This window comes from Dermacentor variabilis, unplaced genomic scaffold (assembly GCF_050947875.1).
Source record: "Dermacentor variabilis isolate Ectoservices unplaced genomic scaffold, ASM5094787v1 scaffold_358, whole genome shotgun sequence".
Classification (NCBI taxonomy): Eukaryota; Metazoa; Arthropoda; class Arachnida; order Ixodida; family Ixodidae; genus Dermacentor; species Dermacentor variabilis.
Window position 1 is genome coordinate 1,969 of NW_027460542.1, and position 25,408 is coordinate 27,376.

The 25,408-nt window shown below is 47.6% G+C and overlaps 1 protein-coding gene across 1 annotated transcript; it reads right to left on the bottom strand.

The window, feature by feature from the left end:
• Window positions 1-256: 256 nt before the first annotated feature.
• LOC142569030 (uncharacterized) lies at window positions 257-1,798 on the bottom strand. The gene has a single exon (XM_075678559.1). It carries the CDS (start codon window positions 1,694-1,696, stop codon window positions 395-397), a length of 1,302 nt encoding a protein of 433 aa, XP_075534674.1. The 5' UTR covers window positions 1,697-1,798; the 3' UTR covers window positions 257-394.
• Window positions 1,799-25,408: the final 23,610 nt, after the last annotated feature.

Sequence of the window (25,408 nt, forward strand, 5' to 3'; positions counted from 1 at the left end):
AGCGATCGAAACGCGATACTCAGACAGCATGGCGGCCGGCGCTTTTTGCGCCACCGGTGATCGTTGAGGGAGAATGCAGTTAGGCCGCATTAAGTTATTTCATGTGGCAATGTATATATATATATATATATATATATATATATTATATATATACCGGCCGCCATGTCCGCGTATCGCGTTTCTGTCGCTGGGCATTGTACGTACGTAACATCTGTCGAGTTTGCAGCATTCTTCAAAACAAAAAACCAGACAGACCACTTGTTCTGCTTTTTAATTCCTGAACTCGTAAACTGAACACAACACAACACACAGGAACAACAAAGTTTCTTTCTTTCACCGCACGTAAACTTTAGGCCTGCTTCGTACTGACTTTGCAGCTTGCTCCTAAATTTTTTTAGCTTTCGGGAGTAGCTACATCGGCGTCGTCCATAGCTTTCATTCGGCGCAGGAAACGGTCCGGCGCCGTATGGAATTCAACGAACAGCGCGCGGATCATGTCCTGATTTTCGTCGCGCTGGGTCTTTGCCTTCATGCCTTCAAGCCACGTCTCTACGCTACCCTGGCAGGCCGCGATAAGATCATTGTCAAGCCTACCGACCAGCCCTTTCATGGACGCCCTTTTGCGCTGCAGTTCCTCAACTGCGCCCACTTTCGTAGCCGCGGCTTCGGTCAGTCGAGCGCAGCGCTTGCCTATGGCGGCTCCATGATCGGCCACGGACTCAGCGTCAGGGCATACCGCGGCATCTTGCCGTGTGTGAGCGTCGGCAACTGCCATCAGCGACTCGCACAGTTTCACCCTCGAAGCGAGGTGATCGCGCACGCCGGAGACGCTGCGCGTCACGTCGCCCACGAGTCTTTCGCGCTGCTCGCAGGACTCTTGGACGCGGCGTAACCGTTCTTTTTGGGCCAACAAGTTCCTCACCAATGCAGCTCGCTTACGGAACTCCGCGCGCAAGTGCAGTATTTCCGACGAGCGACGGGCCTGCTCCGCGTCCAGAACTGCCGCGAGTCTGGCGTACCGCGCCAGCTCTTCTGGAAGGGACGCGTGCAGCGTCTCGTCGTGGTCCTCCTCCTCGTCCACTTCGCTCAGCCACTCTCGGGCTCTGGTCTCGATGAGCCGAGGAAGAGCTGAACACGCGGCGTTCAACAGAATCCGGTCCAGTTCGGTGGGTCGCTCTGCGGAACCCGGCTCGGACGTGGACCACGGCTTCGCGGCCTCAACGGACTCGTGATCGTCGGTCAGCAGGCCGACGAGCTCGGCGCACCGTCGCTCTTGGCTACAAGCCCGGAACTCGATGTCTTTATCCAGGACCGCAGCGACTCGTCGCTGCATTTCCGAGTCCTCTTCCGAAGTCGTGCGCTTTCCGGTCGCGTCCCGGGTTTGAAGCGGCGGCGGGATGAATTTCGCCTGCTTTCTGATGCTGGCGCAGTAACTTTTTTCGGCCTTCAGGTAGGACAAGAGTCGGTCGGCATTAGGCCCGCCGTCTTCTGTGTCACCGAAAACTGCGGGAGAAGCGAGAAGTTCGTTCACCTTGTCAACGACTCCAGTGACGACATCACGTATAGCTTCGTTCGACTGGCTAACCGCCTCGTCGTTAACGGCGAGGCGTTGCAGTTCTGCTTCCAGCTCTTTTGTAGCGCAATCCGCATCCTCTGTACTGGGAGAGAGGGCGTCGCTCACAGAGACACGAGACATTTCAACTGACTGAATTAAGCTAGTTCAAAGCTGGCTGCTGGCTGACGTCTGTCAATATCACGAAGCCATAGAAAAAGAACATGAAGCTTTGACGGCTTGATGCATACGGCAATGACGATGCCATACACCGTACGGGCTGTTAACATCTCTAATGTGATGCTGAGAAGCAACTAAACTTCATTGCAGTAAAAACAGTGCATCTGAATTTCTGCACCTCAAGCAATAATTTTGTCAATTCTAATGAGTATTGTTAAAAACGGAAGCGTAGTAAGTTGTGTGTTTAATCTCGTAGGCCATGCTTTTGTGTCCCAGAGGCTCAAGAAGGGCCGGCGTTGCGCGGCGTGTATCCCGGTGGCGTGGTGGTGCGAACGGGTGCATTGCGTTTACGACCTACTGAACTCCAGACCTTCACAGATCTCCCTCCTCCAGCACGCCTGGTCTAGTTGGCCTCTTTTGCCGCTAGGGACAGTACGTACGAGCAGAGTGGCGCTAGTTATAACCTGTTCGCTGTCGTCTGCTTCCGCGATCTGTTCAGCGCTTGTCTTGCCATTTCGGCAGGCACAAAGCGCTTGTATTGGCGGTAAATGAATAAATTCACAAAGATACAAAAGAATACATATTTGCGAATGCTTTTCGTTTGAATAGTGAAACTAGAAGAGGATGAGCGGTGCAAGAAATGTAAACAACGAGCACAGGTGGCCGCTGCAATGCCAGATCGATGGCATAAATTTCCCTTTCCTAGCCTCCTTAAGAGACTGGAAAAATTGTTTTAAAAGATTCACAGGATGATCTAGCTTTTTTTAGTTGATTACAGACAGCCTAATGTCGTAGATAACATTAGGATTTACTGCTGTGTGCCGTAGAGAAAGGAAGGTGATCTGGTAAAAGTATAGTAAAAGTATTCACGAGTAAGTCCTCCGCCCGATATGTGCAATAGGCTGATCGATTCTATTTCAAGGGAAGGTGAGCATTTCTTGTTTTTCATATCGTTGGATCTCTAGCTCAGTAGAAAGCTTGCAAAAAATTAACCGATCCTAGTGCTTTAAAACGACACAGCATTCTCTAACATTCCTATATTTATGTTTCTGCATGTGTGGACATGTCGAAGCCATTAAAATTCACCTAGCTCCCCTCCCACCTGTTTGTTGTGGCGGCTTTTTAGCTTCCCTGGTCCAGCACCCCGTCCTTGATATAAATTGTCGCATGCAAATCAACATTATGTAGGCCTTTCTTTCTTGTCCCATTTTCTCTGCATTTTTTCATTCTTAGCAGTGTGTACAAACTAGCCTGATAGCAAGCTCTTGTGAAGTTTATTAACATAATGAAAGTCAGAGTCGATGGAAAGTAAAAAAAGAAAAAAAAAGTGGGGGGGGGGGGGGAGTGTCTTTTATTAGTTTTCTAAACAAGCAAGTTGCAATATTTTTGGAATGCTTTCCTTCTGCACAGTGTGGTCGATGATTCGGGGAAGTACCAGAAATTAGAAGCTCTTCGACGACAGGAAGACCTGATCTAAGTTTTAAGCATGTGCTTGTCACATTTTGTCTTTGTAGAATTTTAATGCTCATTTCCCCTCAGTAGTTATGCTTAACAGAATCTGGAATGAGGTAGAGAGGCACCATGGGTGGGGCCACAATGTTCTGCCTGCTACAGGCACTGGGCAACCTCTTTCTCCCACTTTTCACAGCAAAAGTGGTGCACTCCTTGTGCCCGTTTGGCACAATGAGCGTGGTCCTAGACATAGCAGTCCTAAACGGTAGATTCAGGGGAGAGGGGATCTATAGCTGATTTTTTTTTTTTTTCATCACATCTGTGTTTGCGCCTCAAATAGCAGCAAGGTCAGGCTGCACATCTCTTATCCACTGAGTATCTCATCGGTGGTGCACTTCGTATGCACAACCAGTGATTGGCACAAAGCAAGGGCTGGTCATTCTTCAGAGAACAATAAAGTTATGATTGTTTCAACAAAGAAAAAGGTGAAGTTGCTTGAGACAGTGTTTTGCATACTTGTCGGTTTTGCCTTCAACAAAGCAGTTCCCTGCTCTCGTAATCACTATGTTCTTGTCATTGGCATGCGTACCTGGCAGGAGCAGCGATGGGGATGAACTTGTGTGTTCACTTCAAAAACGCCTTGACACTGGCCATGAATGAAACTAAGGCCCCCAGAAATTACTGGAATCTTGCTATGTACAATACTCAATAGCGTGTAGGGTTACACCTCTTGAAACGGGCTTTCTTAATTGCCCTCTTGCCAATGCATCCCGTTTCGTGTAGCATGGTCGTGTAGGCGCTGTTAATCTCTCGGACTATTGGTCAATGCACATTGGGTGTCTTTGTGATCTATGTATGCGTGGCACTGCGTGTTTGCACTAACTCTGACAAATAAGGAGTGCTAAAAGCAGTGCTGTGCTGTTTCTGTTACCTGCTTGGTCCACCTGTTTTGTTACAAACTCACCTGAATATTTGCTGTTGTGACATGTAAATTTGCCCATTCTATATATACAAAGATACCATGCATTAAATTGCTGGTCGCCTATGGTTTCTTTATAATTTTGCTGCAAAATCTTAGCCTGATGTAAACTTTATTCTCGTAACGCACTTGTATGTTCCAACGAATTGTTAGTTTACATGCAAAACATGGTGGTGGTAACAACTTTATTGAAAATCCGGCAAATTCGTGGCCTGGGCCTAGGCCGCTCTCGAGTAGGTCCGGAGATCCTGTCTCCTTGCCGCTTCACGGGCTTGCTGGATGGCCCATAGTTGATCTTGGAGGTTTGAGTTTCGCAGCGCGGCCGCCCACCGCGCCGCAGCTTTGTCTGGAGGCACTGCATTTCCTCTGCCTATAACCTCACATTCCCAGAGAATGTGTCTAAAACGCGTGAACCCTGCCGCATAGTTTGCAGTTATCGTCTGAATAGATGTCTGGATATATCCTCCTGAGATGAACGGGATTGCGAAAGGTCTTGATTTGTAACTGCCTCTGGTCTACCGGTTGGGCCCTGTCGAGGGGTTAGAGTGAATAAACACGCCTGGAGTTTTAATAAAATTTTGAAATGTCACAGTACCTGGTCATTCTGTCCCTCTTTGTCCGTGCCTCCGTTAAATTTCCGACCCCCAAAGAGGATCCTTCTACGCATAGGGTAATTAAATTTTGGGAAACGAAAATAATTTTACCCGCCGTGGTTGCTTAGTGGCTATGGTGTTGAGCTGCTGAGCACGAGGTCGCGGGATCGAATCCCGGCCACGGCCGCCGCATTTCAATGGCAGTCAAATGCGAAAACACATATGTACTTTAGACTTAGGTGCACATTAAAGAACCACGGGTGGTCTAAATTTCTGGCGTCTCCCACTATGGCGTGCCTCATAATCAGATCGTGGTTTTGGCACGTGAAACCTTATAATTTAATTTTTTTTAAGAAAATAATTTTAAGCTTCCGTGCAAAAGTTAAGATTCTATGTTGTGCTCCTGTCATTTTATCTGTATTTTCTTATTGCTATTTTATGGCTTCGTGGTTCATCATGTCCAATAGAATTATTATTTGCCAAAGTGCAAATCTCGCATGCAGAACATGAAGGAAGCTTGTGTGTTTGACAACTTGATTTATGCATAAATACCTTGAATACTTGCTGTGGCTGCCTATGTGATTGTCTGATTCACATGCTCACTGAGAGAAATGAATCGGCCAACGTAATTGTTATGGTTTGTAAGAAGACACAATGTTCTTGTGTAGTTGCCTTGTTTGTCTTCCTTTAGCATTTATTCATGACCTGTGAAATCTGTAAAACAACTCATCTATTAGCGTGAGTGGATATTTAGCACATAAACTGCTTTCCTTTGTGCAAGTAGGTTGTTCTATTAGTATCATGATATTTTGTTATTTTTCTTTGGTTTACTAAAAAACGTCTTGTGTGTTTTGTTAGGTGGGTAACTTATGCAGAAGTTCATTGAGCAGCTCTACAAGTAAGCTTATGCATTCCACTCATCTTTGTGTATTGGAGTTGAAGCAACAAACAGATTCACAGGAAGATGTAAATAGTGAAGTCGAATAAGGAATGTTTTGTGCTGGAGCCAATGTAAATTGTGACAAACTCATGTTTGTCAACTAGTCCTCTTGTTGAAACACTGGCTGCAGCCATAGGCTTCCCTTGTTCAGCTGATGTTGATTACTCGTAGAACAATCACTATTGTAAAAATAAACAGGCTATAGAATAAATTTTATGTACAGTAAGGTTTCAACATTTTCTGTTAATAACCCAACGGAACAAAACCATTAAAAATTTTCAAAGCTCAAAAAGGCTTGAATTCAAGTGTAATACTGCATGCAGAAAAGCAAAGTATTCAGGCAGCTGTCCTCTTGAAGCTTTACTTCACAATCGCAGCAGGCTAGCAAGCACCAAGTATGAAAGAATAAAAAACGCATTTGCACTTCTCGTCTGTCGAAATTTACTGGGCTTTTACAGAAATGAAAATCATTGAAAAGGAAGTGGGTGTTTACGCTGAGATATGAGCATGTAATCTGTAAGCCTCGTAAGCTTATGTCAAGTAAAACAACATGAAATTCTGAGAGATCGACCTTTTTAAGTACACATGTTATAATAGGAACACCAACCTTCTTCAGGATGATAAAAGTACTGTAGATCAAGGTTCTCCACATAGTGGAAACATTGTTAAATCTGTTAAGATGTGAATGTGGGCAAGTTGGTAACAAATTTCTAACTTGCTAAAGCACATTACTGTCCTCATCGAACTAATAACTATAGTTTCTTGTACACGTGTCTTGATCACATTCAGCACAACATTATGCATTTTTATCTTTCTTTAATACATTCTGTAGCCCCTCAATGGATTCAAGATGCTAGAAACCTATGTTGAACTACAAAGTGCTTGCAACTAGAAAAGACAAGAAGTCAGTTCCTGTGTTAGAAATATTTATTCGTTAGAGAAAGGCTTTTAAAATTTAGTAGGAACATTAACCACGTTTTGAAGTTTTCATCCTACTCATTTTACAGTTGAAGCTAGCTTGCTTCTCAGCTTACTTGTGCTTAGAATTAAAGCACAACAAACAGATGAATGGCTTGCCAGGGCATTGTCCACAGAAAGTGGTCACTTTTCTCACTCTCACCGTAGTGTTTGGGCTGCTGCTGGTACTGTTGGCTGCATAGCAGCCAGTGCAGTGCCACTGAGTGTCGTGTGCCAATGTGCCAGTTTTTCTTAGCATGTGGACACTCCTCCCACAAGTTTCTTCGATGTTGTCTTGACGAGGGCCGAACAGTGAATGAGCCAGTTCATCTTGAAATTTTATAATTGGCGTAGAGTTTCCTTCAAGCATGCCACGAATGTTCCACGCATTTATGATGGCACTTCCAACAAGCAACTCAACAGCTACCTTTCTCTACCACTTGAGTCCTTTTCTATGGCAGTTGTGGTATAACGTCATTCGGTCACTATAGTCGAAGCCCTTTTTTGCTGCATTGTAATCGAGAACGGCCTGATGTTTCATGATTGGTGCGCCGTCCCTTGTTTTCTTCCCACTGTCCACCAAAGTTGCTTTATATTTGGCGACAGATGTGAGTATCAGAACAGGCCTCTTGTCCATCCACTTCAGTGCCTTCACTCCATCTTTGGACTGAAGTCCGGTAACACTGCCATTTGCAACCTTTACTGCAGTGACATCTTTTGGCAGCCCTTTCCTCACTGAGCGAACTGTGCCACAGATGAAAGTGTCTTCCTTTAGAATGCGAAGAGTGAGCGGCAAGCTCATGTAGAAGTTGTCTACGTACAGCGGGTGCACGACTTCCTTGTAATTTTGCAGGAGTTTCAAGCATACATCTTCGGCGTGTCCGATGCCAACTGTTCAGTCACACTTTCCAGCATATACATCAACCTTTAGCCTGTAACTGCCTTTTGTACATTCCTTGAACAGCCTGACTCTGTAAGAACGAAAGTCTGCCACGCCATGGCACTATTGTTTCATCTATCACAACCTCCTTTCCTGGCTCAAGCACAGTGGCAAAAATTTTGGCTCAATTTCTCTATCAGAGGATGGATCTTAAAGACATGATCCTGCAACTATGCAACCAGTTAATTGTCCGCAAAATGCTGGAACCTCAAAAGTAGAGGAAAGGCGGTCACGGCTCATATTTTTACGAATGAGTTCAACACCATACAGGTTACTTTTTGCCCAGTAGTGACTCGGATAAGAAGATGGACAAGATCAATACAAATTGGTATTCCAACAAATGCTTTCGTTTGTTGGAGATTGGTTTCCATCCAATTTTTCAACTGTGATTTAGATTTGGGAGTAGGAAGACGGAGGAGGCCAATACAAATCAGTATTCGAATAAATGCTTTCATTTCTTTGGCATTGGTTTCCGTCCAATTTTTCAACCCTGATTTAGATTTGGGAGTAGTTGACTTCAACACTTGTTGTGTGAACCTGTTTGTTTCATTGACCATTATTAGCCAAATGTCATCCGTAATAAACAGTGAACATAAAGATGGGGCATAATGCTAGATGGCAATTGAATGATAGCGGGCGGCCTAGAGTGCGGTGTCACACTAGGCGAAGTGGTTGTTGCCGGTGTCCATTTCTCTAGAGATGGGCTGAGAAGAATGAGAGCATCGTATCCTGAAACATTCGCCTCGAGATGGGAATCATCAGTCAGGTCCGACTCTCCATTCGACGTGCTGGCTGAGGTCTGCAATGGTTCGTAAACACTATCTTTGTCACTGATTTCACTGTCTGTCCACGGCTGAACATCTGACACTGAAGCACTTGACTCATCAGCTGGTGATCACAAAGTTGCTGGTGCATTCTTCTGGCCCAAAACTAAGCTTATTTGTATTTTTATATAGCGCGGAAAAACGTGAACATGCTGTGTGTTAGCGTCGTAAGCTTCATACTAGGCAAGGAACTAGCACGCCACAATCCCGCGACAGCCGCTAATGAGACCAAGACTGGAGCGCATGTCTGTGAACGCACAAACGGATCCCCTACGCCATTCTGCTCCTCCGCCGCCCCCGCTGCACGGCTGCACCACTCGTTTCAAGCACAGCACACCAAACACACATTCAGCGCTGAACATTGGGCGGTCGACGGTAAACGCCCACTGCGGTCGACGCAGTGGGCGGTAAACGCAGTTGCATTTACATGACTTGTAGCGAGCAGCACATCCCTCGATGTCCGTTAAGCAAAGTCGGACACGGCGACGCCAGATCGCGGCTCGCAGAACTTCGCTGCCGAGGCGCTAGGCCACTTCGATATTTCAATTGTCACCACCGCCGGGTTCTCAAGAAAGCACGGGCCACACAACGCAGATTCTGTTCCGCCAGAGCTCACCGAGGCCAAAGCCGCACTGCCGCACTGCCGCACCGCCACTACTCACGGCTTTCCACCAAGTAACACAGAACCTACAACCAACACACAAGCAACGCACGTACAATCACATGAGCAATGTTGAACAACGCGCGGTCCAGAGAAGGATCACGCCGATCACGCCGAGGACGAACACACAGAACACCTACGAACACGCCACGGCGTCGCTCGGCCTGGCTCGGCGCCAGCATCGCGCCTTCTCAAAAATCCCTAAACAATGCTGTGCCTAGGCACCTAGGATCAGGTCATGTGAGGGATTTTTGTACGTCAAATAGACGCACGCAGACGCGAAAGGGGTGCATATGCCAAAACACATCATTCTCATCTTTTATGTCCACCTCAGGATGAAGGTCCCTCCCTCCGCTCTTGTCCCGCGCCAACTGATTCCAGCTTCCACGACGCATCTTTTCTTTTTCTCCTTTGCATCCGGGGGCCCCTCATGCAATAGTGCTTCGGGAATTTATGAGGTAAGAGAATAAAAAAAGAGCCAAAAAATCTGTGCGCTTTAAAAAGGAAAATGGGGAAGAATTGAGCACAGCACATGGCCAGCACCGATGGCGGGCTGCTTCAGGCCGAGCGCTCGTCCAGCGAAAAGCGTCGCCGGGCGAACATTTAGTCCCAGGCAGCTACATGTGACTCGCTCGGAGGAAACGTTGCGTGCATCTAGCGTCATCATTCTCTGGAGAAAGCGCGGCTAAATTGGGAAGAAGTGGGCGCCGGACTTGCGGGCGAGCGTTTCACCACTCGTTTTAAGCACAGCCATTGGCGTAGCAACAGGGGGGCCGAGGGCCCCGGGTGCAAGGGGCCAGTAGGGGGGGGGGGGAGGTGTCATATACGTCTGAAGACACCCCTCTTTCCGCCGGCTACACCCTAGGGAGGGGGGGGGGGTGACAAAAGACCTATGGGCCCCGGGTGCCAGACGAGCTAGCTACGCCACTGAGCACCGCACACCAAACACACATTCAGCGCTGAACAGTGGGCGGTCGACGGTAAACGCCCACTGCGGTCGACGCAGTGGGCGTTTAAATTGGGAAGAAGAGTTGGCGCCGGACTTGCGGGCGAGCGTGCGGGCGTTGTTGAGTGGTCTCGCGCGAAGCGGCGACGATGTCCTAATGGGCTGTTGTCGACGAAGGCGGAGTAGAAAGAGCACCGCGCGTTTGACAAACGCCACCTGGAGAGACTGCATTGGCTTCACAGAGCTTTTTAGAAAAGCTATTATATTGCTCAGAACTGTGCCCTTCCGCCATAACACCAATCAATCGATCAATGAATCAAAGGTTACTATAGAGAACTATATAGATGCGCTGTGATCGTTCACTTACAATGCCAAATTAAGGCATGTACCGCGAGGGCGTGCCTCATATACTGCCGTGCCAATTTTAGCGATTTAACGGACGGTGTGTGGGTGCTGTGCTATGTGCTCTCTCTCTCTTCCCCTTCCCCATCTTTCATCGCCCTCTCTCATGTGTAGGGTAGCAAACTGGTTAACCTCCCTGCCTTCTCCACTTTTTCCTTCCTTCCTTCCTTAGCGATTACGCAATCGCTTTGTCCACATCCTTGATGCCAGCGCATTGACGAGGCGAGGTATATGTAGTGCGTACTGAACCATGCGACAAGACAACGCCGGACGACTGACCATAGAAATACCACGGCCGCTGAATAAAAACAGGTGTGCCATTATGTGTGTGCCGTTCTTCAACGAACGTGTTTGACGCCGACTTGGGTCGCTACATGTATGTGCCACTGGGAATGGGACGCCCTACGATGACGAAAAAAAAAGAAAAAACATTCCTATTCTCCGATGCTGAGCGGAGTCGAAACCACGTCGCAAAAGACCAGGCGCACATGTGCAAGCAGCTATGCTTCTATCCATAGGCCGTGGAAATAACCTCCGATGACCTTGCCTGTGGCGCTCTCTGTCGCAGCCTGGAAATGAACATCCTGGGAGGATTGATTTCGTTGATATGTTTGACCAGTTTGCTCTCGCAAAGAGATACGTGGAACACGAAAGACGCCGCGAAGTGGAAGCATTCGCTTTTTTTTTTTTGTCATGTGTTTTCAAGATGTTGGTGCCTACATGTAACTCGAACGGGATACTCCTTCAGTCTTAATTCATGGATGTGCCCGCGAACACGTGACCCGCGCGCCATATCTCGGAGGCAATCTGCGGCGGGTGCAAACGGAGGCGAGCCGAGATGGGTGGCGGCTTCGTGCGGGCCGTATTCCCGCGTGCCTTGTGTTGGAGGTCGCAGAACCTCGTTTCTGAGACGCGCTGAAGCGAGAGGCAGCCCGAAGTACGTTGGCGCATATATAGCTAGGTCTGCTGTGCTACATTAGCTATATAGCGCCTCGTTATGAAGTGTTACTAGAACTGTTCGGTCCAGGCAGCACACAAATACGTAACTGGAGATCTCCGTTAGATGCATGCGGTTTACTTACTTAGGCTGGATAATGACAAATTGAATATAGTGTAACTGAACATTCGTTACACGAATGCTGTCTTGAGCATCGACGAAGGGGAGCAATTCACTCCGCACTAAATATAATACCATGTCCACGAGCATTAGCAGACGTCTTGGTGCTACAGCGCTTGCGGATTTCAGCGGAACATGTGCCGCGGATTTGATGAGTGCAGTGCCATTTTCAAGTGTCAGTAGGTTTGGATGTCCGATTTCGAGATCAACCAAATGGCCGCTTTTATGTACACACATAACAGAGACAGCCTGTGTGATACAAGAAAAATACATTAGCTCTTTATTGCGGTTATCATTCTTTGAATACTTCAGGCACTTTTCGGTCTGCCATTACCTTTATCTAACGAAATGTTGGCTATACCGAGCGTAATGCAGTTTAAAAATAAGGGTTGTAGCCTTTTCCACAGCACTGTTCGATGAAACATACATCCGTTGAAGTTGGCATCAAAGAGGTTAGAGGCATACACAGTGCCTAAGGCAGGAATTTTTTTCGGCGATATGGGCACACTAGAACGGGTACGGGGGGCCACGTGCCTCCCCCCCTCCCTGATTTGATATTATATCCAATGCACGTAAAAGAGGCAGCGGAAGCCATTTTCTGTTTCGAATGGCTACCTGTCGGAAGGCACGGACAGCTGCAGAAGAAACGACTTAAATGGGTATACCTAGTGATCTAGTAATCTGCAAAGGGACCTTCACATTTTATGTAGTGCTCAGCGATCGAAACGCGATACTCAGACAGCATGGCGGCCGGCGCTTTTTGCGCCACCGGTGATCGTTGAGGGAGAATGCAGTTAGGCCGCATTAAGTTATTTCATGTGGCAATGTATATATATATATATATATATATTATATATATACCGGCCGCCATGTCCGCGTATCGCGTTTCTGTCGCTGGGCATTGTACGTACGTAACATCTGTCGAGTTTGCAGCATTCTTCAAAACAAAAAACCAGACAGACCACTTGTTCTGCTTTTTAATTCCTGAACTCGTAAACTGAACACAACACAACACACAGGAACAACAAAGTTTCTTTCTTTCACCGCACGTAAACTTTAGGCCTGCTTCGTACTGACTTTGCAGCTTGCTCCTAAATTTTTTTAGCTTTCGGGAGTAGCTACATCGGCGTCGTCCATAGCTTTCATTCGGCGCAGGAAACGGTCCGGCGCCGTATGGAATTCAACGAACAGCGCGCGGATCATGTCCTGATTTTCGTCGCGCTGGGTCTTTGCCTTCATGCCTTCAAGCCACGTCTCTACGCTACCCTGGCAGGCCGCGATAAGATCATTGTCAAGCCTACCGACCAGCCCTTTCATGGACGCCCTTTTGCGCTGCAGTTCCTCAACTGCGCCCACTTTCGTAGCCGCGGCTTCGGTCAGTCGAGCGCAGCGCTTGCCTATGGCGGCTCCATGATCGGCCACGGACTCAGCGTCAGGGCATACCGCGGCATCTTGCCGTGTGTGAGCGTCGGCAACTGCCATCAGCGACTCGCACAGTTTCACCCTCGAAGCGAGGTGATCGCGCACGCCGGAGACGCTGCGCGTCACGTCGCCCACGAGTCTTTCGCGCTGCTCGCAGGACTCTTGGACGCGGCGTAACCGTTCTTTTTGGGCCAACAAGTTCCTCACCAATGCAGCTCGCTTACGGAACTCCGCGCGCAAGTGCAGTATTTCCGACGAGCGACGGGCCTGCTCCGCGTCCAGAACTGCCGCGAGTCTGGCGTACCGCGCCAGCTCTTCTGGAAGGGACGCGTGCAGCGTCTCGTCGTGGTCCTCCTCCTCGTCCACTTCGCTCAGCCACTCTCGGGCTCTGGTCTCGATGAGCCGAGGAAGAGCTGAACACGCGGCGTTCAACAGAATCCGGTCCAGTTCGGTGGGTCGCTCTGCGGAACCCGGCTCGGACGTGGACCACGGCTTCGCGGCCTCAACGGACTCGTGATCGTCGGTCAGCAGGCCGACGAGCTCGGCGCACCGTCGCTCTTGGCTACAAGCCCGGAACTCGATGTCTTTATCCAGGACCGCAGCGACTCGTCGCTGCATTTCCGAGTCCTCTTCCGAAGTCGTGCGCTTTCCGGTCGCGTCCCGGGTTTGAAGCGGCGGCGGGATGAATTTCGCCTGCTTTCTGATGCTGGCGCAGTAACTTTTTTCGGCCTTCAGGTAGGACAAGAGTCGGTCGGCATTAGGCCCGCCGTCTTCTGTGTCACCGAAAACTGCGGGAGAAGCGAGAAGTTCGTTCACCTTGTCAACGACTCCAGTGACGACATCACGTATAGCTTCGTTCGACTGGCTAACCGCCTCGTCGTTAACGGCGAGGCGTTGCAGTTCTGCTTCCAGCTCTTTTGTAGCGCAATCCGCATCCTCTGTACTGGGAGAGAGGGCGTCGCTCACAGAGACACGAGACATTTCAACTGACTGAATTAAGCTAGTTCAAAGCTGGCTGCTGGCTGACGTCTGTCAATATCACGAAGCCATAGAAAAAGAACATGAAGCTTTGACGGCTTGATGCATACGGCAATGACGATGCCATACACCGTACGGGCTGTTAACATCTCTAATGTGATGCTGAGAAGCAACTAAACTTCATTGCAGTAAAAACAGTGCATCTGAATTTCTGCACCTCAAGCAATAATTTTGTCAATTCTAATGAGTATTGTTAAAAACGGAAGCGTAGTAAGTTGTGTGTTTAATCTCGTAGGCCATGCTTTTGTGTCCCAGAGGCTCAAGAAGGGCCGGCGTTGCGCGGCGTGTACCCGGTGGTGCGAACGGGTGCATTGCGTTTACGACCTACTGAACTCCAGACCTTCACAGATCTCCCTCCTCCAGCACGCCTGGTCTAGTTGGCCTCTTTTGCCGCTAGGGACAGTACGTACGAGCAGAGTGGCGCTAGTTATAACCTGTTCGCTGTCGTCTGCTTCCGCGATCTGTTCAGCGCTTGTCTTGCCATTTCGGCAGGCACAAAGCGCTTGTATTGGCGGTAAATGAATAAATTCACAAAGATACAAAAGAATACATATTTGCGAATGCTTTTCGTTTGAATAGTGAAACTAGAAGAGGATGAGCGGTGCAAGAAATGTAAACAACGAGCACAGGTGGCCGCTGCAATGCCAGATCGATGGCATAAATTTCCCTTTCCTAGCCTCCTTAAGAGACTGGAAAAATTGTTTTAAAAGATTCACAGGATGATCTAGCTTTTTTTAGTTGATTACAGACAGCCTAATGTCGTAGATAACATTAGGATTTACTGCTGTGTGCCGTAGAGAAAGGAAGGTGATCTGGTAAAAGTATAGTAAAAGTATTCACGAGTAAGTCCTCCGCCCGATATGTGCAATAGGCTGATCGATTCTATTTCAAGGGAAGGTGAGCATTTCTTGTTTTTCATATCGTTGGATCTCTAGCTCAGTAGAAAGCTTGCAAAAAATTAACCGATCCTAGTGCTTTAAAACGACACAGCATTCTCTAACATTCCTATATTTATGTTTCTGCATGTGTGGACATGTCGAAGCCATTCACCTAGCTCCCCTCCCACCTGTTTGTTGTGGCGGCTTTTTAGCTTCCCTGGTCCAGCACCCCGTCCTTGATATAAATTGTCGCATGCAAATCAACATTATGTAGGCCTTTCTTTCTTGTCCCATTTTCTCTGCATTTTTTCATTCTTAGCAGTGTGTACAAACTAGCCTGATAGCAAGCTCTTGTGAAGTTTATTAACATAATGAAAGTCAGAGTCGATGGAAAGTAAAAAAAGAAAAAAAAAGTGGGGGGGGGGGGAGTGTCTTTTATTAGTTTTCTAAACAAGCAAGTTGCAATATTTTTGGAATGCTTTCCTTCTGCACAGTGTGGTCGATGATTCGGGGAAGTACCAGAAATTAGAAGCTCTTCGACGACAGGAAGACCTGATCTAAGTTTTAAGCATGTGCTTGTCACATTTTGTCTTTGTAGAATTTTAATGCTCATTTCCCCTCAGTAGTTATGCTTAACAGAATCTGGAATGAGGTAGAGAGGCACCATGGGTGGGGCCACAATGTTCTGCCTGCTACAGGCACTGGGCAACCTCTTTCTCCCACTTTTCACAGCAAAAGTGGTGCACTCCTTGTGCCCGTTTGGCACAATGAGCGTGGTCCTAGACATAGCAGTCCTAAACGGTAGATTCAGGGGAGAGGGGATCTATAGCTGATTTTTTTTTTTTTTCATCACATCTGTGTTTGCGCCTCAAATAGCAGCAAGGTCAGGCTGCACATCTCTTATCCACTGAGTATCTCATCGGTGGTGCACTTCGTATGCACAACCAGTGATTGGCACAAAGCAAGGGCTGGTCATTCTTCAGAGAACAATAAAGTTATAATTGTTTCAACAAAGAAAAAGGTGAAGTTGCTTGAGACAGTGTTTTGCATACTTGTCGGTTTTGCCTTCAACAAAGCAGTTCCCTGCTCTCGTAATCACTATGTTCTTGTCATTGGCATGCGTACCTGGCAGGAGCAGCGATGGGGATGAACTTGTGTGTTCACTTCAAAAACGCCTTGACACTGGCCATGAATGAAACTAAGGCCCCCAGAAATTACTGGAATCTTGCTATGTACAATACTCAATAGCGTGTAGGGTTACACCTCTTGAAACGGGCTTTCTTAATTGCCCTCTTGCCAATGCATCCCGTTTCGTGTAGCATGGTCGTGTAGGCGCTGTTAATCTCTCGGACTATTGGTCAATGCACATTGGGTGTCTTTGTGATCTATGTATGCGTGGCACTGCGTGTTTGCACTAACTCTGACAAATAAGGAGTGCTAAAAGCAGTGCTGTGCTGTTTCTGTTACCTGCTTGGTCCACCTGTTTTGTTACAAACTCACCTGAATATTTGCTGTTGTGACATGTAAATTTGCCCATTCTATATATACAAAGATACCATGCATTAAATTGCTGGTCGCCTATGGTTTCTTTATAATTTTGCTGCAAAATCTTAGCCTGATGTAAACTTTATTCTCGTAACGCACTTGTATGTTCCAACGAATTGTTAGTTTACATGCAAAACATGGTGGTGGTAACAACTTTATTGAAAATCCGGCAAATTCGTGGCCTGGGCCTAGGCCGCTCTCGAGTAGGTCCGGAGATCCTGTCTCCTTGCCGCTTCACGGGCTTGCTGGATGGCCCATAGTTGATCTTGGAGGTTTGAGTTTCGCAGCGCGGCCGCCCACCGCGCCGCAGCTTTGTCTGGAGGCACTGCATTTCCTCTGCCTATAACCTCACATTCCCAGAGAATGTGTCTAAAACGCGTGAACCCTGCCGCATAGTTTGCAGTTATCGTCTGAATAGATGTCTGGATATAGCCTCCTGAGATGAACGGGATTGCGAAAGGTCTTGATTTGTAACTGCCTCTGGTCTACCGGTTGGGCCCTGTCGAGGGGTTAGAGTGAATAAACACGCCTGGAGTTTTAATAAAATTTTGAAATGTCACAGTACCTGGTCATTCTGTCCCTCTCTGTCCGTGCCTCCGTTAAATTTCCGACCCCCAAAGAGGATCCTTCTACGCATAGGGTAATTAAATTTTGGGAAACGAAAATAATTTTACCCGCCGTGGTTGCTTAGTGGCTATGGTGTTGAGCTGCTGAGCACGAGGTCGCGGGATCGAATCCCGGCCACGGCCGCCGCATTTCAATGGCAGTCAAATGCGAAAACACATATGTACTTTAGACTTAGGTGCACATTAAAGAACCACGGGTGGTCTAAATTTCTGGCGTCTCCCACTATGGCGTGCCTCATAATCAGATCGTGGTTTTGGCACGTGAAACCTTATAATTTAATTTTTTTTAAGAAAATAATTTTAAGCTTCCGTGCAAAAGTTAAGATTCTATGTTGTGCTCCTGTCATTTTATCTGTATTTTCTTATTGCTATTTTATGGCTTCGTGGTTCATCATGTCCAATAGAATTATTATTTGCCAAAGTGCAAATCTCGCATGCAGAACATGAAGGAAGCTTGTGTGTTTGACAACTTGATTTATGCATAAATACCTTGAATACTTGCTGTGGCTGCCTATGTGATTGTCTGATTCACATGCTCACTGAGAGAAATGAATCGGCCAACGTAATTGTTATGGTTTGTAAGAAGACACAATGTTCTTGTGTAGTTGCCTTGTTTGTCTTCCTTTAGCATTTATTCATGACCTGTGAAATCTGTAAAACAACTCATCTATTAGCGTGAGTGGATATTTAGCACATAAACTGCTTTCCTTTGTGCAAGTAGGTTGTTCTATTAGTATCATGATATTTTGTTATTTTTCTTTGGTTTACTAAAAAACGTCTTGTGTGTTTTGTTAGGTGGGTAACTTATGCAGAAGTTCATTGAGCAGCTCTACAAGTAAGCTTATGCATTCCACTCATCTTTGTGTATTGGAGTTGAAGCAACAAACAGATTCACAGGAAGATGTAAATAGTGAAGTCGAATAAGGAATGTTTTGTGCTGGAGCCAATGTAAATTGTGACAAACTCATGTTTGTCAACTAGTCCTCTTGTTGAAACACTGGCTGCAGCCATAGGCTTCCCTTGTTCAGCTGATGTTGATTACTCGTAGAACAATCACTATTGTAAAAATAAACAGGCTATAGAATAAATTTTATGTACAGTAAGGTTTCAACATTTTCTGTTAATAACCCAACGGAACAAAACCATTAAAAATTTTCAAAGCTCAAAAAGGCTTGAATTCAAGTGTAATACTGCATGCAGAAAAGCAAAGTATTCAGGCAGCTGTCCTCTTGAAGCTTTACTTCACAATCGCAGCAGGCTAGCAAGCACCAAGTATGAAAGAATAAAAAACGCATTTGCACTTCTCGTCTGTCGAAATTTACTGGGCTTTTACAGAAATGAAAATCATTGAAAAGGAAGTGGGTGTTTACGCTGAGATATGAGCATGTAATCTGTAAGCCTCGTAAGCTTATGTCAAGTAAAACAACATGAAATTCTGAGAGATCGACCTTTTTAAGTACACATGTTATAATAGGAACACCAACCTTCTTCAGGATGATAAAAGTACTGTAGATCAAGGTTCTCCACATAGTGGAAACATTGTTAAATCTGTTAAGATGTGAATGTGGGCAAGTTGGTAACAAATTTCTAACTTGCTAAAGCACATTACTGTCCTCATCGAACTAATAACTATAGTTTCTTGTACACGTGTCTTGATCACATTCAGCACAACATTATGCATTTTTATCTTTCTTTAATACATTCTGTAGCCCCTCAATGGATTCAAGATGCTAGAAACCTATGTTGAACTACAAAGTGCTTGCAACTAGAAAAGACAAGAAGTCAGTTCCTGTGTTAGAAATATTTATTCGTTAGAGAAAGGCTTTTAAAATTTAGTAGGAACATTAACCACGTTTTGAAGTTTTCATCCTACTCATTTTACAGTTGAAGCTAGCTTGCTTCTCAGCTTACTTGTGCTTAGAATTAAAGCACAACAAACAGATGAATGGCTTGCCAGGGCATTGTCCACAGAAAGTGGTCACTTTTCTCACTCTCACCGTAGTGTTTGGGCTGCTGCTGGTACTGTTGGCTGCATAGCAGCCAGTGCAGTGCCACTGAGTGTCGTGTGCCAATGTGCCAGTTTTTCTTAGCATGTGGACACTCCTCCCACAAGTTTCTTCGATGTTGTCTTGACGAGGGCCGAACAGTGAATGAGCCAGTTCATCTTGAAATTTTATAATTGGCGTAGAGTTTCCTTCAAGCATGCCACGAATGTTCCACGCATTTATGATGGCACTTCCAACAAGCAACTCAACAGCTACCTTTCTCTACCACTTGAGTCCTTTTCTATGGCAGTTGTGGTATAACGTCATTCGGTCACTATAGTCGAAGCCCTTTTTTGCTGCATTGTAATCGAGAACGGCCTGATGTTTCATGATTGGTGCGCCGTCCCTTGTTTTCTTCCCACTGTCCACCAAAGTTGCTTTATATTTGGCGACAGATGTGAGTATCAGAACAGGCCTCTTGTCCATCCACTTCAGTGCCTTCACTCCATCTTTGGACTGAAGTCCGGTAACACTGCCATTTGCAACCTTTACTGCAGTGACATCTTTTGGCAGCCCTTTCCTCACTGAGCGAACTGTGCCACAGATGAAAGTGTCTTCCTTTAGAATGCGAAGAGTGAGCGGCAAGCTCATGTAGAAGTTGTCTACGTACAGCGGGTGCACGACTTCCTTGTAATTTTGCAGGAGTTTCAAGCATACATCTTCGGCGTGTCCGATGCCAACTGTTCAGTCACACTTTCCAGCATATACATCAACCTTTAGCCTGTAACTGCCTTTTGTACATTCCTTGAACAGCCTGACTCTGTAAGAACGAAAGTCTGCCACGCCATGGCACTATTGTTTCATCTATCACAACCTCCTTTCCTGGCTCAAGCACAGTGGCAAAAATTTTGGCTCAATTTCTCTATCAGAGGATGGATCTTAAAGACATGATCCTGCAACTATGCAACCAGTTAATTGTCCGCAAAATGCTGGAACCTCAAAAGTAGAGGAAAGGCGGTCACGGCTCATATTTTTACGAATGAGTTCAACACCATACAGGTTACTTTTTGCCCAGTAGTGACTCGGATAAGAAGATGGACAAGATCAATACAAATTGGTATTCCAACAAATGCTTTCGTTTGTTGGAGATTGGTTTCCATCCAATTTTTCAACTGTGATTTAGATTTGGGAGTAGGAAGACGGAGGAGGCCAATACAAATCAGTATTCGAATAAATGCTTTCATTTCTTTGGCATTGGTTTCCGTCCAATTTTTCAACCCTGATTTAGATTTGGGAGTAGTTGACTTCAACACTTGTTGTGTGAACCTGTTTGTTTCATTGACCATTATTAGCCAAATGTCATCCGTAATAAACAGTGAACATAAAGATGGGGCATAATGCTAGATGGCAATTGAATGATAGCGGGCGGCCTAGAGTGCGGTGTCACACTAGGCGAAGTGGTTGTTGCCGGTGTCCATTTCTCTAGAGATGGGCTGAGAAGAATGAGAGCATCGTATCCTGAAACATTCGCCTCGAGATGGGAATCATCAGTCAGGTCCGACTCTCCATTCGACGTGCTGGCTGAGGTCTGCAATGGTTCGTAAACACTATCTTTGTCACTGATTTCACTGTCTGTCCACGGCTGAACATCTGACACTGAAGCACTTGACTCATCAGCTGGTGATCACAAAGTTGCTGGTGCATTCTTCTGGCCCAAAACTAAGCTTATTTGTATTTTTATATAGCGCGGAAAAACGTGAACATGCTGTGTGTTAGCGTCGTAAGCTTCATACTAGGCAAGGAACTAGCACGCCACAATCCCGCGACAGCCGCTAATGAGACCAAGACTGGAGCGCATGTCTGTGAACGCACAAACGGATCCCCTACGCCATTCTGCTCCTCCGCCGCCCCCGCTGCACGGCTGCACCACTCGTTTCAAGCACAGCACACCAAACACACATTCAGCGCTGAACATTGGGCGGTCGACGGTAAACGCCCACTGCGGTCGACGCAGTGGGCGGTAAACGCAGTTGCATTTACATGACTTGTAGCGAGCAGCACATCCCTCGATGTCCGTTAAGCAAAGTCGGACACGGCGACGCCAGATCGCGGCTCGCAGAACTTCGCTGCCGAGGCGCTAGGCCACTTCGATATTTCAATTGTCACCACCGCCGGGTTCTCAAGAAAGCACGGGCCACACAACGCAGATTCTGTTCCGCCAGAGCTCACCGAGGCCAAAGCCGCACTGCCGCACTGCCGCACCGCCACTACTCACGGCTTTCCACCAAGTAACACAGAACCTACAACCAACACACAAGCAACGCACGTACAATCACATGAGCAATGTTGAACAACGCGCGGTCCAGAGAAGGATCACGCCGATCACGCCGAGGACGAACACACAGAACACCTACGAACACGCCACGGCGTCGCTCGGCCTGGCTCGGCGCCAGCATCGCGCCTTCTCAAAAATCCCTAAACAATGCTGTGCCTAGGCACCTAGGATCAGGTCATGTGAGGGATTTTTGTACGTCAAATAGACGCACGCAGACGCGAAAGGGGTGCATATGCCAAAACACATCATTCTCATCTTTTATGTCCACCTCAGGATGAAGGTCCCTCCCTCCGCTCTTGTCCCGCGCCAACTGATTCCAGCTTCCACGACGCATCTTTTCTTTTTCTCCTTTGCATCCGGGGGCCCCTCATGCAATAGTGCTTCGGGAATTTATGAGGTAAGAGAATAAAAAAAGAGCCAAAAAATCTGTGCGCTTTAAAAAGGAAAATGGGGAAGAATTGAGCACAGCACATGGCCAGCACCGATGGCGGGCTGCTTCAGGCCGAGCGCTCGTCCAGCGAAAAGCGTCGCCGGGCGAACATTTAGTCCCAGGCAGCTACATGTGACTCGCTCGGAGGAAACGTTGCGTGCATCTAGCGTCATCACTCTCTGGAGAAAGCGCGGCTAAATTGGGAAGAAGTGGGCGCCGGACTTGCGGGCGAGCGTTTCACCACTCGTTTTAAGCACAGCCATTGGCGTAGCAACAGGGGGGCCGAGGGCCCCGGGTGCAAGGGGCCAGTGGGGGGGGGGGGGGAGGTGTCATATACGTCTGAAGACACCCCTCTTTCCGCCGGCTACACCCTAGGGAGGGGGGGGGGTGACAAAAGACCTATGGGCCCCGGGTGCCAGACGAGCTAGCTACGCCACTGAGCACCGCACACCAAACACACATTCAGCGCTGAACAGTGGGCGGTCGACGGTAAACGCCCACTGCGGTCGACGCAGTGGGCGTTTAAATTGGGAAGAAGAGTTGGCGCCGGACTTGCGGGCGAGCGTGCGGGCGTTGTTGAGTGGTCTCGCGCGAAGCGGCGACGATGTCCTAATGGGCTGTTGTCGACGAAGGCGGAGTAGAAAGAGCACCGCGCGTTTGACAAACGCCACCTGGAGAGACTGCATTGGCTTCACAGAGCTTTTTAGAAAAGCTATTATATTGCTCAGAACTGTGCCCTTCCGCCATAACACCAATCAATCGATCAATGAATCAAAGGTTACTATAGAGAACTATATAGATGCGCTGTGATCGTTCACTTACAATGCCAAATTAAGGCATGTACCGCGAGGGCGTGCCTCATATACTGCCGTGCCAATTTTAGCGATTTAACGGACGGTGTGTGGGTGCTGTGCTATGTGCTCTCTCTCTCTTCCCCTTCCCCATCTTTCATCGCCCTCTCTCATGTGTAGGGTAGCAAACTGGTTAACCTCCCTGCCTTCTCCACTTTTTCCTTCCTTCCTTCCTTAGCGATTACGCAATCGCTTTGTCCACATCCTTGATGCCAGCGCATTGACGAGGCGAGGTATATGTAGTGCGTACTGAACCATGCGACAAGACAACGCCGGACGACTGACCATAGAAATACCACGGCCGCTGAATAAAAACAGGTGTGCCATTATGTGTGTGCCGTTCTTCAACGAACGTGTTTGACGCCGACTTGGGTCGCTACATGTATGTGCCACTGGGAATGGGACGCCCTACGATGACGAAAAAAAAAGAAAAAACATTCCTATTCTCCGATGCTGAGCGGAGTCGAAACCACGTCGCAAAAGACCAGGCGCACATGTGCAAGCAGCTATGCTTCTATCCATAGGCCGTGGAAATAACCTCCGATGACCTTGCCTGTGGCGCTCTCTGTCGCAGCCTGGAAATGAACATCCTGGGAGGATTGATTTCGTTGATATGTTTGACCAGTTTGCTCTCGCAAAGAGATACGTGGAACACGAAAGACGCCGCGAAGTGGAAGCATTCGCTTTTTTTTTTTTGTCATGTGTTTTCAAGATGTTGGTGCCTACATGTAACTCGAACGGGATACTCCTTCAGTCTTAATTCATGGATGTGCCCGCGAACACGTGACCCGCGCGCCATATCTCGGAGGCAATCTGCGGCGGGTGCAAACGGAGGCGAGCCGAGATGGGTGGCGGCTTCGTGCGGGCCGTATTCCCGCGTGCCTTGTGTTGGAGGTCGCAGAACCTCGTTTCTGAGACGCGCTGAAGCGAGAGGCAGCCCGAAGTACGTTGGCGCATATATAGCTAGGTCTGCTGTGCTACATTAGCTATATAGCGCCTCGTTATGAAGTGTTACTAGAACTGTTCGGTCCAGGCAGCACACAAATACGTAACTGGAGATCTCCGTTAGATGCATGCGGTTTACTTACTTAGGCTGGATAATGACAAATTGAATATAGTGTAACTGAACATTCGTTACACGAATGCTGTCTTGAGCATCGACGAAGGGGAGCAATTCACTCCGCACTAAATATAATACCATGTCCACGAGCATTAGCAGACGTCTTGGTGCTACAGCGCTTGCGGATTTCAGCGGAACATGTGCCGCGGATTTGATGAGTGCAGTGCCATTTTCAAGTGTCAGTAGGTTTGGATGTCCGATTTCGAGATCAACCAAATGGCCGCTTTTATGTACACACATAACAGAGACAGCCTGTGTGATACAAGAAAAATACATTAGCTCTTTATTGCGGTTATCATTCTTTGAATACTTCAGGCACTTTTCGGTCTGCCATTACCTTTATCTAACGAAATGTTGGCTATACCGAGCGTAATGCAGTTTAAAAATAAGGGTTGTAGCCTTTTCCACAGCACTGTTCGATGAAACATACATCCGTTGAAGTTGGCATCAAAGAGGTTAGAGGCATACACAGTGCCTAAGGCAGGAATTTTTTTCGGCGATATGGGCACACTAGAACGGGTACGGGGGGCCACGTGCCTCCCCCCCTCCCTGATTTGATATTATATCCAATGCACGTATAAGAGGCAGCGGAAGCCATTTTCTGTTTCGAATGGCTACCTGTCGGAAGGCACGGACAGCTGCAGAAGAAACGACTTAAATGGGTATACCTAGTGATCTAGTAATCTGCAAAGGGACCTTCACATTTTATGTAGTGCTCAGCGATCGAAACGCGATACTCAGACAGCATGGCGGCCGGCGCTTTTTGCGCCACCGGTGATCGTTGAGGGAGAATGCAGTTAGGCCGCATTAAGTTATTTCATGTGGCAATGTATATATATATATATATATATATTATATATATACCGGCCGCCATGTCCGCGTATCGCGTTTCTGTCGCTGGGCATTGTACGTACGTAACATCTGTCGAGTTTGCAGCATTCTTCAAAACAAAAAACCAGACAGACCACTTGTTCTGCTTTTTAATTCCTGAACTCGTAAACTGAACACAACACACAGGAACAACAAAGTTTCTTTCTTTCACCGCACGTAAACTTTAGGCCTGCTTCGTACTGACTTTGCAGCTTGCTCCTAAATTTTTTTAGCTTTCGGGAGTAGCTACATCGGCGTCGTCCATAGCTTTCATTCGGCGCAGGAAACGGTCCGGCGCCGTATGGAATTCAACGAACAGCGCGCGGATCATGTCCTGATTTTCGTCGCGCTGGGTCTTTGCCTTCATGCCTTCAAGCCACGTCTCTACGCTACCCTGGCAGGCCGCGATAAGATCATTGTCAAGCCTACCGACCAGCCCTTTCATGGACGCCCTTTTGCGCTGCAGTTCCTCAACTGCGCCCACTTTCGTAGCCGCGGCTTCGGTCAGTCGAGCGCAGCGCTTGCCTATGGCGGCTCCATGATCGGCCACGGACTCAGCGTCAGGGCATACCGCGGCATCTTGCCGTGTGTGAGCGTCGGCAACTGCCATCAGCGACTCGCACAGTTTCACCCTCGAAGCGAGGTGATCGCGCACGCCGGAGACGCTGCGCGTCACGTCGCCCACGAGTCTTTCGCGCTGCTCGCAGGACTCTTGGACGCGGCGTAACCGTTCTTTTTGGGCCAACAAGTTCCTCACCAATGCAG

Excerpts from the sequence above, each read along its gene's own strand:
- LOC142569030 (XM_075678559.1), bottom strand. The coding sequence starts at position 1,696 with ATGTCTCGTGTCTCTGTGAGCGACGCCCTCTCTCCCAGTACAGAGGAT.